The sequence below is a fragment of the Acomys russatus genome, chromosome 10, assembly GCF_903995435.1.
Source record: "Acomys russatus chromosome 10, mAcoRus1.1, whole genome shotgun sequence".
In the NCBI taxonomy this organism is placed as follows: Eukaryota; Metazoa; Chordata; class Mammalia; order Rodentia; family Muridae; genus Acomys; species Acomys russatus.
The window spans coordinates 75,115,155-75,130,976 of NC_067146.1; the positions used below are offsets into that span (position 1 = coordinate 75,115,155).

The window sequence follows — 15,822 nt, forward strand, 5'->3', positions numbered from 1 at the left end:
AGTTCAACCGTTGCTTAAACTCTAAAAGCATTTTTTGTATTATTCTGTTTTGAGACGGAAGGAGGGAACTCAGCTATAAAGAAATATTAAAAAGTATATTTTGTGTGGCCATCAGTCTTTAAGAAGATTGGGTTGCTTGCCTTCCCCTGCTTGTGCTGATACAGTAAGCGTGTGCTCAGGGGTATGTCGCAGGGTGCTCTTGCCCCTCTCCCTCCTCCCCTAACTCCCCCCTCCCTATCCCATGGCTGAAAAGCCACTCCTCAAATGAGCCACTCCTTTTTGCTCTCGTCAATGGTCTCTGTGAAGTTGGGGTCATTGGTCATGATGGCAGCATCTGCGCTCTCGGCTGACTCAGCTCCCTTCGCCTCATTGGTGTGGTAGGTACCCTTGTGACGGAACATGTAGCGGATGAGGAAGACCAGAGTGCAGAGGATGGTGAAAATCACCACGGCGATGACCCCTAGGGGGAGACCAGAGAAGGACCAGAGGTTAGACAAGCCTTGCACACAGCCCGGATCTTGCCACTGCACCCCAGCTCCGTTGGATGTGATTCCCCGCCCCCCCCCCCAGAAAACAGCGACAGTCACAAGGACAGCAGAGGTGACACATGGCTTCTGCTTCCAGACACCAAAGGGTTAACAGGAAACAGACAGTGACTGGTCCTCTTGCACAAATTAACTGAAACACTAGATAAAATATACAAAGCACCTGCTTTCAGACAGCGGACAGTAGGTATATCAGACACATGATGCCTGAGGAAAGAGTCCGAAATGTTACATTTCTACACTTCGTCCAGTTGTCTGACTGTCCCCACTGCTGTGTAGAGAGATCCAGGAGAGCCCAGTGGGCTTCCTGAACTGGGGACAGGCCTTCAGGGCCAGCGCATGAGGTCTGCACAGATGGATCCATGACGTTGACGAACCTCCAGCTGAATACTAACTAATACGTGCCTGTGAGCACGTGTATGACCTTCCATGGCGCCAAGAGCAATTTGCAGAGCTCACACACGGCTGGAAGATGATTGTGTTCTAATGGGGAAAATCCCCAGATGTTCTGTGTAGACGGTGAAGGGTCATGCTAAAGGTGTGCTTTTAAGGGAGTGAAAGGGTCTGTCAAGATTTGCCCTGCAAAAGATTACATGACCAAAAGATATCAAGTTGTCAGTACTGTAAGGAACCTTGGCACTGAGTACAAGCAGACAACCGCACCCCCACCTCAGTCAACAGTGTCTAGCAGCCAATATAAAAAGGATCAAATGGGAGTTGGGCACACGCCTGTAATCCCAGTACTCAGGGAGGCAGAGGCAGGTAGAGCTCTGTGAGTTCGAGGCCGTCCTGGTCTACAAAGTGAGTCCAGGACAACCAAGGCTACACAGAGAAACCCTGTCTTCAAGAACCAAAACCAAAACCAAAACCAAAACAAAACAAAAAAAACCAAACCAAACCAAACCAAAACAAAAGAACAAACAGGCAAAGAAACAAAATGGAACAAAACAGGAGCAAAATTAATTAGACTAGAAATGGCAGAGATAGCAGAATGAGCACAGATGGACCTTTGCAAACTGTTCACTAATAACCCAGACTGATTAAGGGTTCCAAAGGGTGTGATTATCAGAAAGAACAGGGAACATTTCACAATGATAAAATATTCAAGAAGATGTAAGGACTCCAAATATGGACCCATCTGATAGAAGTACAAAACAGTACAGTGAACACTGGCAGAACCAGAGGAAGAATCAGACGAACTCATGACCATAGCTGGAAACTTGGGCTTTTTTTTGCAATTGACAGAACTGTTAAACAGAAAATCAATAAGAACATGTAACAAGGAGTCAGGCTTGTTAGCAGGCTGTAGATTGGGCAAAAATATTTATGATATCTGTCTGACAAAGGACTTGTATATGGAATCCACACTCTTTGTAATCAATAGCAAGTCAATTAAGGAGGTAGGGAAAACTTTCAAGACTGCTCACAAAATCTTTACACGTGACAATAGACACATGAAAAGATACTCGGCATCACTAGTGATGAGATTATCACACATCAAGAAGCACAGCGACACCATGACTCCTTTACCAGAGTGGCTAAGTCAGAAGGCTGACAGCAGCAAGTGTTGGCGCGGTTACAGAGCAATTGGCCTTTTAAATATTGATCTGGGAACTGTAACGTGATTGGATCATTTTGGAAAGCTGCATATCAATATCTTACACAGCTAAAAGTCTACTTTTAAAAATATCTTAGTGATCGGACTTCTAGGAATTACCGAAGAGAGATGGATACTTAGGCCCACCTAAGATGTGTGCAAGATTTATCACTGTAGTTATTATATACTCATAGTAACCTGAATCTGGAGATAAGGCCACACAATCTAGCAATAGGTAAGTGGATAAAACAAATGACAGCGTATCCATCCGATGAACTACAAGTTGGCAGGAGAAGCAAATGCTGGTGATAAGTAAAACAGTGTGGCCGGATCTAGAAATCATTACACCAAGTGAATGAAAGCACGGCAAATTTTATACCAGTTAGGAAGCCCGGAGGAGCAAAAGGATTAGGCAGGGATTTACAAAAGCACCTGAGAGGGGTCTTTCTGGGATGATGTGTCCCATATGCTGTGGTGGTGGATATGGGTATGGACTGGTCAAGTCACTGACCTGTCTCATACATAGGTTCATGACTCTTTGAGTTTATTTAAAAAAAAAAAAAAAAGATAGGGACCTTGAGATTATACTTGGACTTAGGATAATGTCACTTAACTACCCTTTTAAATATATTTTATTTATATGTCTGTGTGTGCACATGCGTGTGGGTGCCTATGGAGGATTCTCCAGAGGAGGAGTTACGGGCAGTTGTGGGTGGCCTGATGTGGGTTCCGGGAACTGAACTTGGGTGCGTCTGGAAGAGCAGGATTCACTCTCAATTGCTTAGCCATCTTTCCAGCCCCATTTAAAAAAAAAAAAGCTTTTTCCAGCTGAGTAGCTTCTAGAAAGTCTGTTCTGAGCATCACATACCTCCAATGATAGCTGAGTTTCTGTTGACTCCATTTCTTATAGCTTGGCCTTGTCCTGGGTTATATGGGAAATCAGCACTGGCTGTGGAGAAAGAAATAAAGAGGGAAGTGGGAGAGTCGAATGCCCCAAATAATTCCATATTTATTTCTCCATACCGCTTTTTGACACTTTTCGTTTCTACAAATAGATTTCCATCTCAGATGGACCCAACCTTCCTATGTCTCCCCGCAAATCCAAGAATCCCCGACATCTGTTCTTACTTTCTCTTTGTACAAGTTCCAATGCTACATCTCATTGGAGAGGACTCTAAGGGAATCTTAGAATGTCCCCACTCTGCTGCCACGTCTACGTTTACAATAGTTAACCTAGGGCATCCTGCAGGGGTTGGGTTCAAGACAGCAAGTCCATAGATACTCAAGCTCTGTATGTAACTTGAGAGCATACGGCCTTCACAATCCTCCTGTATGATTCAAATAGTCTCTAAGTTGTTTATAATACGCCCATGGACTTCAATGTTATCCAAGCCATTTTATAGTAGGTTTTAGACAATAACGACTAGGGGAAGAGTCTATGGGCATTTAGCATAGACCTTTTAAGAGAGACTATTTTTTGATCTGCAGTACTTCGAATCCAAGCTGCAGGACCCACGGAACCAGAAGCAGCATTGCTGGAATCTGTCTCCCGCCCATGTATAATCCACACACCATGAGCAGTTTGGGGTTTATATGCCGACGAGATTTTTACAGCACACACTATTAGTTTAAAAGTAATTGCTTCTTTAATATTTAGCATGGCTTTAATAAAACACTAGACCCTTCAGGGATGTGTAAAGAGCTTAAAGTTCAGAAACACTGACAGGAATGTTAATGGCTTGTTTTTCTATTTCTTTCCCATTTCAAGGAAAAAAACTAGAAGCAGCTGTGTCAAATTTAGATATTTCTCTAATATGACTTTTATGTAGTACTCCAAAGGCAAGTAGAGTCTGAAACCTTTTTTTTTTTTTTTTTTAGGTCATGGGGCATCTATAGTAAGTAATCCGTACATGTGAGTTCAGCTTCATGGGTGGATTTTCTTTTTGGCAGGACTGGGCATTAAACCTATGGCCTTGATCCTTCCAGGCAAGGTTCTGCTGATGAGCGACATCCCTAGACCCTTTCAGCCTACAGATGGATTTGCAGGGTAGGGCTTCCTTTTGGGAAGTTTAAGCAGATCTATCTCCCCATGGAGCTAACTTTTCCTCCAGCAGATGGAGCAGGGAACCAGACCAAAGCCTGCTGGATGGTACCAAGTCATTGTGAGAACCATTTCCAGAGTCTGTGGGTGGTATAATTAAACAGAGAGGCCTGTGTTATGATTCAGGTAGAACTGTGCTAGGGACTCAGTTTCTAAGGCTAATTTATCCCTGGGTATAGACAGCTAAGACTCTTCAGGACAAAAATAGCCAGAGCCTTCCCTCTTTCCATTTCCTTAGAAATCTGTGGGCAAAATGTGAGAATTCATATTTTCAATTGGCATGTGTGGTTTAGTTCTTTCTCTCTTAGACTTATTTAAAATTAAAAAAAAAAACTTTATTTTCATTTATTTTGTGTATGTGTGTATCTATGTGGGCACGGGCATTCCAAGATGGATAGGTGGTGGTCAGAGGACAACCTGCAGGAGTTATTTCTTTCCCTCTACCACGTGGGTACCAATGATTGGACTCAGGCTTGGCAACAAGTGGCTTTACTCCCTGCACTGTACCACTGGGTACAGACGTGACAAGTTCACCTAGGATCAGAGGAATTATTCTCTCTTGAATTTTTACATTATTGATCTTCTTCAACCATCAGAATCATTTAAACTTGTTGACTGCTTATAGCCATGACCTCTGACAAATGTACGAATGAAAGAAAATTTATCACCAAATGCTCAGGATTTTCCACACTTTCCCAAGTTTTTAATGGTGGATACAAAAGGTGCCTTTGATGTAATTTGCTTGAATTAACTGGCCTAATCCTAAGTCTAGATATCTTTGGAAACAGTACAGAGAGCAACACAGTTTGCTTTTTTCCATAATGGTCTCCTTCCCATCTCTCTTCAAAGTTTTCTGGGATAGACAGTTTTGATTTAAGGCGAAGATCAACCATTCACTCTGTGGTGGTGTGAATGAGAAATGTGTCCCCGCATGCAGGCACATGATCACTTGGTTCCCAGGCAGTGGCACTACTGGGGGAGGTTACATACTTGTAGGACGTGAAGGCTTGCTGGATGAGGCACACCACTGGGTATGGGTGTTGAGAGTTTATAGTCTTACTTCACTTCTAGTTCACTCTCTCTACGTCCAATGTGCAATTGAAGATGTGATTTCTCAGCTTCCTGTTCTGTCAGCCTGCCATTTTGGACCCTCCCTCTGGGACTGGAAGACAAAATAGCCCTTTCTTCTGTGGGGAGCAGAGGAAGCCTCTAGTAAATGTATAAAGAGTAAATGAAGCCCTCAGTGAGTGTGTTCTTGACATGGGCATGGTCGTGTCAAGGACCAGTGCCTCAAACCTATGGGAAATTGGCAAAGCCTTCATCCTGGCTTAGGATCAGAGCATGAAAAAGCTCTGGTCCAGGTAGAGATGCTAGCAATGTGTACAAGAGTTAGCAACCACAGGTTTCTTCTCCTGGATGTTTACAGCCCTAGACTCTTAGCCTACAGACACTTCCTACTTAGACTACCTAATTCCTCCTCCTGTGCTACATATAATAAATGTGTCAGGGTTCCCAATGGCAGTGTAACTGGTGCCACTCCATCAGAGTGAGCAGGATCCACCTCACCCCAGCTTTTCTGTATGTGTGTTTGTCTGATTTTTTTTTTCTTTCTTTATTCCCTCACAACTGGGTCAAGCTTCCAGAACTAAGGTTTGCAAAACATCACATTCTTCCAAAAGTCATAGCATCTAATCATGGCAACAAAAATAACAGATACTTGTTTGATATTAACCTGGTCACAAAATTATTTTATGTGAATAAAACCAGCTTACATAAAAGAAACACAATAGAAAAAGAACCATTGAATTTCTTCTTTAAAACTGGGTCTTGTTTTTCAGAGAATTATTGCTCAGTAGAAATGGCACATTCATTCACCTACTTAGTCTTTATAGAGTGTCTTCCTTGTGTTCACCGTGTCAGACTCCATTCAGACTAAACACAGTGACCAATAAAATAGGCAAGACTGTATTAATGAGAATTTCCTGTCCCTGGTGGCCTAATTACATGCGCCACAGAAACCTTTCTTTATATAGTGAAAATGATAATTAAAGGTGGATGTGGTTTGAATTACGATCTCCATTTCTGGTGACTTGTTTGAGGATGTTTTATAGCTTTCACACTGTGTGTCATGCAACTCATATGGCCACAAGGCACAGTAAGACTTGGCTCATCCCTTGACGCAGCCACTTTTCAGGATGAAGTTTAGATAGTCACTGTCCATCCTTTACATCTTCAGGCCTTTTGATGCTGGAGTTACTCTGCTCCATATGCTGTCTGGTCCATCTCTAGCCTAACGGGAAGTTATTCCCAAAAGAAGTAATCTTTCTACTTTTGAGCCCTTTGGAAGCTAGGAAGAGGCAAGCAGGTGAGTTGCTTAGACGCCCCAGTTTTTAGATAGTTGAGTATGGGTTAGCTCTATGACAGGAAGAGCCCTTTTATGGGATGAAGAAAAAACTGTGTTGGGCATACTGAAGTTGTTGTACTTGTAGGGTTCTCATATGGCCCTTCCTTCTAGACACTTAAGAGACTTTGAGCAGATCACATTTCTTGTCTTCTGACAAACACAAAACTTCTAACTTTCTTAAACAATAAGAATTTTAAAAATTCATATCCTTCAAAATGTGTAGACAAACTGTGGGATTTCATTCTGCAGCAGCATATGATTTAGCTCTTTTCCTCTTAGACTTGATTAAAACATTTTTTTATAGTTTTTTTTATATGACAAAAATTTGAAGTCGTGGTAACATTCACGACACGATAGGATGGTCACTTTCTGCCTGCAATGGCTCTAATAAAATAAAACATGTCAGGAATTTGTCATTTGTAACATGGTATAGTTTGCAATGTGGCAGATGAACCATGGCAAAATTTCTTTCTGCTTCAAAGTCTGGCTTGTGGTGTTGTGTCCTTGGCCTCAAAACTGCTAAAGCCCACAGATTCCTAGACATTTTGGTAGCTTCTTCTCATTTGTATTTCCCCTCCAGTGCTGAGGATGGAACCCAGGTCCTCGTGTAAGCCAGGCAAATGCTCCACTGCTGACCCACATGCCAACCCTCTTCCCCTAGTTCCTCTGATGCTACAGCTAAAGGGTGCTGGGAGTTTTGGTAGTGGGAGAAGAGATGTGAGATTACTCAGGAGAGTGAGAAGAGGGAGCGAGCACTTGACGCCTCCCAGGATTGTCACTGAAGTGAATCCGAACGTCTTGGTCTTGTGGATGGCCCCATGAGCAGAGAATCTCTCTCTTGCTTCTTCCCCACTGAGGCCACTTTTTTTTTTTTTTTGCTTTCTTTTTTAAAATAATTTTTTTAATTAAAAAATAAAATTCATATTACATCTCAATTGCTATCCCATCCCGTGCATCCTCCCATTCCTCCCTCCCCTCCAGCTTTCACCCCATTCCCCTTCCCTATGACTGTGACTGACGGGGACCTCCTCCCTTTGAATATGATGCTAGGGTATCAAGTTTCTTCTTGGTAGTCTGCTATCCTTCCTCCAAGTGGCATCAGGCCTCCCCATCAAGGGGACATGGAGGCCACTTTTCCAACTAAATATTCTGAATGTAATGGACGCCTCTACTGCTTCAGGGCAGCTCATCAGAAAACACTCTCTGTCTGGACATCTGGTTTACCTTTCTTTTTCTTTCCCCATCAAAATTTACCTCTTTCTTGAAGGAAAGTGCCCATTCCCAATTAAGCCAAGCCCCCTTTCAATGGCTAGTTTAAATCGTTATCGCTTCCTTTTCTATGATGTTTTCCATGTGTGTTCATGTGTATGCACATATATGTGGAGGCCAGAGGACAACTTTGAAAATAAATCTTTTTGAGACAGAGTTTCTTATGGACCTGATTAGATGGTCAGTAGCCAGGATCTACTGTGTCTGCCTCCCAGTGCTGGATCATAATCACATGGCATTAAAAAACAAAAAAAACTGTGGGTTTTAGGGATCAAACTCTGCTCCTCATGCTTATAAGACAAGACAAGTATTATCCGGAGCCTTCTCCCCGACCTCTTATCCCTTCTTATGTGGTAGTTGTCTTCCTAAAGGAAGGGATGAATCTAGCTCAAGGTTCCAATGCTGTATAATAAGGGCGAAATGCATATTCACTGATGAGCATAATCACAGCCAGTCTGGGAAGGGCTGCGCAAGCATTTGCAGTGCCTTTTTGTGCTGGATAGTTTTATGTCAACTTAACATGCACTAAAGTCATCAGAGAGGAGGGACCCTCAATTAAGAAAATGCTTCTGTAAGATGGGACCGTAGACAAGCCTGTAGAGCATTTTCTTAATTAGTGATTGTGGGTGGTGCCATGCATGGGCTGGTGGTCCTGGGTTCTAGAAGAAGGCAAGCTGAGCAAGCCTCAGGGGACGAGCCAGTCAGGAGCACCCCTGCACCTTCCAGAACCTCTGCATCAGCTCCTGCCTCACTGCTTTTGATGATGAACTCTAAGTGAAATAAACCCTTTCCTTCCCAAGCTGCTTTTCCTCATGATGTTTCATCACAGCAATAGAAACCATAACTAACACACCCTTCAATACCTCGTCTATGCAGCTGTAATTTAAAAAACTCATCTCACTCTCAGTTAAAGCCTTACAGCAAGACACAGCTTTATCCTTCCTTCCTCACACACAATGGAAATGGATCTATTAAATAAGGAAAGTGTGTAGAGTGCCACATTCACTGAACCTTGGCTGTTAGCAACCAGTTAGTGGAAAACCTTCAGGGCATTAGAAACTCTTACAAAATCAAGGACATATATAGTTTTTTTTTTTCCTCTTTCCTTTCACGAGCTTTCCTGTTTTGATGGTTTCGTTTTTAATTTAAGCCGGGCTATCCTAATGCATGTGAATGTTTACTCCCTTGTGGCAAAGCTGTTTTATTCTAGCAATCACAGCAATTGCTACTTTGGTAGACGTATTTCATTGTTACTGTCTTTCCCCCTGGGTACCAACATCTTCTTGGAATGCGTGTAGAGAAATACAGTGACCAAGACACAAGCCTGGGAGGTGGATGACAGAGCTCATTCACGATGTGTGCTCCAGGCTACCTGCCTTTCAGCTTCCTGGGAGAGCCAAACAATTTCAGAGGTGCTGATATATCAGGGAGCCTACATCTTGGGAAGCATTGGGAGTGGACTGGTAAAATAAAGAGGTACTAAGACTGTCAGGTGCAGACTTGCTAGTAGTAGGAATACGTACTATACTAAACACATTTCTGCCCGGGTCCCCAAATGATGGTACATATAACGTGCTTTCCTAAAACACTCATCTCTTGGAGGGTGGTCCTCTCTGGGGAGGCTCTGGCAACCTTAGGAGGGAGAGATCTGGATGGAGGAGGCGGCCGTTGCTACTGGATCCTTGGAGAGATGTTGCCCATGGGTCCTTCTTGTTTCTCTTCTTGCTTCCTGGCCGTCATGCTGTGAGTTGTTTTGCTGTGCCTAAGGCTTCCCCGATGTTGGAATAACACCTCTGAAAGGGTGAGCAAAGGAACTCTTTCCTTCCTTGAGGTGTTTTTGTTTTTGTTTTTGTGTCAGGTGTCTTGTCACAGAGCACAAACTAACAACCACCAGGCACGGAGACATATCTGCTCTGACTTAAGGCATCACAGAAGTATGTGCATTTCCATGGATCTCCCTTGCTTATGTTCTTTTTGGTTTGGTCATCTCCATTATTATGCTCAAAGACAGATGCCCTCCTCTGCCCCCATAGACACCAGGCATGGCAAACAGACATACATGCAGGCATAACACTCAAAACAACATTCATACACATTAAAAGAACTTAAGTGTCTGCATGCTTCTTTTATTATTATTTTCTTTCTCCAAAATCAGAGTGTGAGAGGCATTTGCCTGACAAAAGAAAATTCCACACAGTGGCAATAAGGGATCAACCCTAAAAAAAAAAAAAACCTAAACTGACATTCTAAACTAGAAACCCACACAGTCTCTTGGTAGCAAATATCACCCCTAAAGAGTCAAAATGACACAAAGAAAATGGTCACGGCTGTGACCAAACTATGAACAGTGGTAACTATGCTTTTAAACTCCACTGTCACAATATAGGTTTTGGATTGTATTAACAGACTGAAAAATTAATAAAAGAAGTTTTAAGGCAAACACTGAAACTGGAAACGGACTTTAAAATGCACTCAGAAGAACAGACTATCAAAAAGACATTTACATTCTTTTCTCCAGTTTCTCATCTGTCTAGGGAAGTGGCTGGAGAGAGTACAGAACAAGACAGAGATAATTTCAGTGTTCTTGTTTACTGTTTCCAATATGAAAACTTGTAGAAACCAATTGCAAAAAAAAAAAAAAAAAACAACAACAACCCACATTTAACTGCATATAAAAGTAAATTGAGATTATTTAACATAAAACTCCCCCAAATGAAAGGCACTAAAAGCTTCAGGTTGTCATATGTCAGAGACAAAAAGAAAGAAAGGAAAAAAGATTGGATTTGACATCATGTAGAGAAAATGTCTCCATGGAAACCACTGGATCTTCAGCATTGAAAGTGATGATCTGAGGCACTTCAACAAAACTGCTGCCATTAATTATAATTTAATTTAAATTGCAGTGTTATTTCCAGGCAGTGCCTGAGATAGAATGAATGAGTGTGTGTGTGTTCTTGTTTTTCTCAGCTTCTTTGTTTTATATCTCTTCTCTTTTTGAGTCCGAGTTCTATAGAAGAAAGTGATTTTTCCCAATTAATTTCCTTCAGCTATTCACTATTGACTCTATTTTGAAGATAGGAAAACAAACGGCTATTGATAAAGATGCCTAAGATTTAAGCAGTCTTGCTTTCTTTGAAAGAGGATACTGCTGTTCTCACTTGAGCCGTAGGCTCAGCAGGCTTTTGCAGACAGAACAATACATGGCTCTGCCTAGGGGATTCTGGGTATGTCTCCTGTCTTTATTTTTCACTTTCAGTTTCTAATGAAAGCCAGATAGTTAGAATTTCCCACTTCATATGGGGGAGAGATTTTTGAAGTTTTGTCTTCTGACTTGAGAATTAGCCAAGCTTTGTTCAGGAGAGCAGAAACAGAGGTGACTTGCTTGACTGTCTAAGATCCCAGGAGGAAAAGAGGTTAATTATGTGTAAACAGAACAAATGAACTTGTGGTCTGCTATATGTCCGATATTATGTTTTTTAAATCCCCATCTCTACAGCAAAGTTCTGAATAAGCAACAAACTTTACTGAATTTATTGTTTTTCTTCCTTCTATTTTTAACTGATTACAAATCAACTCCCATAGTTACTGTTCGATATTATTGTGGACACTTGTAAACTACACATTGTTACTTTTACACTTGGAGTTTTAGAGATTCATTAGTCTTTAAACTTACGTTTGTATCAGAGTAGGTGAATATTCAGAATGGGTGGTGATTAGGCCAGTGCTATGTGGCCACTGGGTGCTCAAGTCACATTTAGAATCCTTCTAGGCATCTTACCATGGTAATGATGGGAGAGAGAGAGAGGAGAGGGGGGAAGAGGAGGGAGGGAGAGAGGGGGGAGGGAGGGAGAGGGAGAGATCAAGTTTAACATATGTAAAAAGAGCCAGTTGGACATCACTCCTACCAGTGCTACAAGAAGGATCAGAGCACACTGTAGAAAAAGCTTAAAAAAAAAAAAAATTAAATTTGGGAGGAGGTTGGTGCTATGTAAGCGACCATAAGGGGTCATAGTGCTCAAGACTGGAGCTTTTGAGCTTTCTGGTCCACTTCATCCTTTGGGGGCACCTTTCTCATTCTTAGCAGACTATTTCTACACATGTCCCTGGTCCAATGATCTGTTCCAGGATACAAGAGCCTAGGTGTCTTAGAAGATGCTTTCTAGACTCAAATCCATGCTTGTCACTGTAGTTTTCAAACAAAGCTTGAACGTCTAGGTCAGAGAGCCCGAGAGCCAGGCCTGTCCGGCTATGTGGTGTAAACAAGACTCCTGAAGAGAAGCTGAGTCTACAGAGACCGATTAGAATTTCTGTGCTGTGGAGAGACTGCAGAGCTGAGGGTTCAGAGGCTAATTACCTTATCCTGGCTTAGTTATAGCACTCTACCTCTGTGTGGGAACTAACATCTTGTGACTTAACAGATAAAAAACCCTTTTGAAATTCCTCTACTTAGCAGATCACTGGCTTCTATGAACCCCAAAGCTATGACTGTCAATCAGGTAGCATCTGAGGCCTATAGAAAACGCTCTCCATCTCGTTGTGGCTGCCTCTCTGTTGTACCCACCAATGCATTTTAAACTTGCCTTGATTTACACCTTTCTTTATTCTGTAAAACTATAAAACTTTATGAAGAAGGCATTTCCATGTTGGAAGCTGGAATTCTAGGCAACCTAGATCTGTGTTCCCAGGCATTGTCACTCAAAATGGCTTTCCTGTGTGGTGAGAGCTGTGGTTTTTGTGTTAATAGCAGGATGAGACTTTCCTTAGTGTCAGGTTACTTTCTTCACTGTGGAAGTTGTTCTTAACCTCCTTTCTTCCCAGTCACAGGGAGTGACAGAATAAAGAAGCCCAAGTCTGGGGAAAGGTGCTAAATCCAGGAAGCACCTTTTCAACTCCAGTCTGAGGGAGAATTCCCTTTGGTTTGGATAGCTTGCAGGATTGATTTTTATGATCACAGGTGCCTCTGGAAGGTGCTTTTGCATCCTATGGAAATCAGTCCCTTGGGAGTTAGGCTGACAGAGCCTCCATGTAGTGTGGCTGGGTGTATCCGAAATGTTCTTGGGCCCAGGGACATGACTATACCTCTTCAGCCCTTGATGTATCCTAGGGGAGAGCAATTGATTTCAGAGTGTACTGGGTTAGAGCTTTCTAACAGGAAGGTGCACACAAATTATGAAGGATCTTGTTAAAATTTGGATTCTGATGGGACACTCCCGGCCAGGCCTAGAGGTCTGCACTTCTAACGGGCTCCTAGAGTGCTTGAATACATAATCAACTTTGAGTTGTCCAACTTTAATTGAGACCCCAGTGGTGGAGGTCCTGACTGCCAGTTATTCCTGTGTATCTGTGTATTAATGTAATGTGCTTAAGAAGGAACTGAAATAACTCCTTCTGGGAAGTTTGCTCTCTCCACCTTGCATTTGTGTCTTGCATGCACCTGCATGCTAGCATGCCTGCATGGGGCCTGCCTCCTACCACTCCGTTTCTTCAGTGTTCGATTTCTCCTTTTTGTCATGAAGTCACAAAAGGGACAGACACTGCACTAATATCTCATTGCAAGTTTTCAGCACTTTGAACTTAGGTAGCAAAGTCTATTCTAACCCATATTAAAAGCAGCTTAAGAGAACACAGGCAAAGAAGTCGTGTTTATAGGTATGGCCTTATATATCATGTTATTAAGGTTTTCAGTGTTGTGACAGCAAGGTAGCTGACACAAACAAAGATGAATCTGGGCCCGGGTCAGTTCACCTGGAAGGGAGGGTGTGGTGGAGAACGGCAGTTTAACACATGGGTAACCGGGAAGTAGAAAGAGACGTCAGAGTCATTGTGTCGAGGAAAATAGTGACACATGGTGTACTTAGGATCATGATGCATTTGAAGATGTCAATGAGAAAGAGCAAATACATTTTAAAATATCCTGGCCTGTGAAGCTTTTCTGGAAATTATAGATTTCTTTCTTTTTTAAGCAAAGGATTCTTGCCTCCTTGTTGCTGGTCCTTACAAAAGTAGGTTTTATTAAATGTCTGGTCACAGATGTGCATGTTCACCAGCCTGTGAGCACATCACTCATAAGGAATGCTGACCTGGGAACACTGACAGTTTCCATATCAGTGAGGCCGTGGTAGGAAGTGAGGGCTGTCTGCAGAGCCATGGAGTTGGTCTCTGCTTTTAAGCAGAGAGTAAAGGGTGAATGAAGGAAAAATGACCAATCATAGTTAATAAACTCCAAAGGCACACTTCAAGGACATTCCCTGGTGCATTTCAGTTTCCCCCAGACAACAGTCAGGGATTGGTGTAGTTTCTAAGATGACTGTCTTTAGGAGGATCTGTGTCCTTACACTTCCCCACACTTCTGCTGAGAAACACATCTGTGTGCATTAAGCAAGTATCAGAGGAGACTGTGCATGTCCAGAGCTTACTCCTTGGCACAGTGCCATCAGGTACAACTGAGTCAAATGGTGGATCACACCCTTTGTGCAGATGCTTGGGTACATGGCCGTGTCATAGGAGTCTCCTCAGACTTCCCTTTTGTGTCAATTTCTAATAAATTCAGAGGCCACACCTTGAGTACAGAGATGGCTCTTTTGGAAACGGCTGGGCATTGTGGGTTGTCTTTTGTCATTGTTGTATGTCTCTTGTCGTTAGTTGAGCGGATAGCAGAATGCATTTTAAAACAGCTGCTCTTGTGCTGTAACCCTGAAATCTCAACTTGCAGAAGATATTGTCTATAGTTCGAGACACTGGATACAGCCCTTCCTTTGGATAGGCCCTGGCTGTGTTTGTGTTATGATCATTATCTCATCAAAATATTAAACTGACGTTTTTATCCTTAACTTTTCAGAAATGGGGATTGCTGAGGACACTAGAGTACACCCAGATTGAAGACTGTTACTGACTTGGCTCTGTTACGGATGGGCTGGGGCGATGGGCAGGTCTAAAGTGCCTTTAACAATTAAGTCTGCACACATATGAAATCTTCTATAATGCAGCTGGGTCCTGAGCTTTGAAATACTCTTCAGCTGCATCAGTGCAAGCAAAACCTTATATGGTGTACTTTATATTTTTTGAATTCCAAGCCAATGTCTTTTCTTCCCAAAAACTGAATATAAAAGCCCTGTGCTAAATATTAGTTCTGTTTATTTTTAAAAACACATTTCTAAAACACATTTTGAAAAAAAGGTTTTTTTTTTTTTGAACTGTACATCTCAAAAGAAAAGGCAATTGTCTGTGCTTGCTGATAGGTGGAATGATTAACGGTCATCAAAGAAGACTCTGGAAACAAACTAGCCTGGGTTACTAAAGCGTCAGCCTGGTGTTTTCTACAGATTCCTCCTGGTTCTGCCTTGCCTCACCTCATCATAAAGCTAACCTGATAAGCACCTAGCATAAGCCTTGCAGTTCTGTCATAACTCTTCTCCATGTCAACGAAGTATAAAAGATTTTTAATTGGCCAAGGCAGCCTGAGGATGATTTATCTATTAAAAATGACAAGAGAGAGAAGCAAGTGGAAAAAAGAGAAGAGAGGTATGTTTAATCTACAACTATGCAAATGAGCTTCCATTCCAGACTTCTCTATTCTATTTAAAGAATGACAAAATATAGTATAACAGTTTAGAGTAAAAAGGTTTGGAGTTCTTTTTGTACTTGAAGCCAACATTTTCAAAAGGTGGTTATCTTTCATAGAGTAAGAAGTGATATGTAGGCCACTGATGGAGAAAACTGTTCAATAGTCCTACGCAGTGGGGACCCTCGCTGTGACAGTACTGACCTGCAGCGCATAGTGTGCCTACTGGTGCAATAATGGCACAAATGTTATAGGGGATTACCAACCACTTTCTAATTGAACTTTAGGCCTAGAAAGAGTTATTTTTTTCTTTTCATATAATGTTCATTCATTCATTCATTTCAT

At 42.1% G+C, this 15,822-nt stretch overlaps 1 protein-coding gene across 1 annotated transcript in view; it reads right to left on the minus strand.

The window, feature by feature from the left end:
* Positions 1-231: 231 nt before the first annotated feature.
* Cntnap2 (contactin associated protein 2) overlaps positions 232-15,822 on the minus strand; it is a 2,113,217-nt gene continuing 2,097,626 nt past the window's right edge. Inside the window, exons 23-24 of the mRNA XM_051152463.1 lie at positions 3,011-3,091; positions 232-460 (exon numbers count right to left, since the gene is read on the minus strand). Of these exons, the coding sequence (XP_051008420.1) occupies positions 261-460; positions 3,011-3,091 (281 nt within the window). The 3' untranslated portion in view covers positions 232-260. The remainder of the gene's footprint in view (positions 461-3,010; positions 3,092-15,822) is intronic.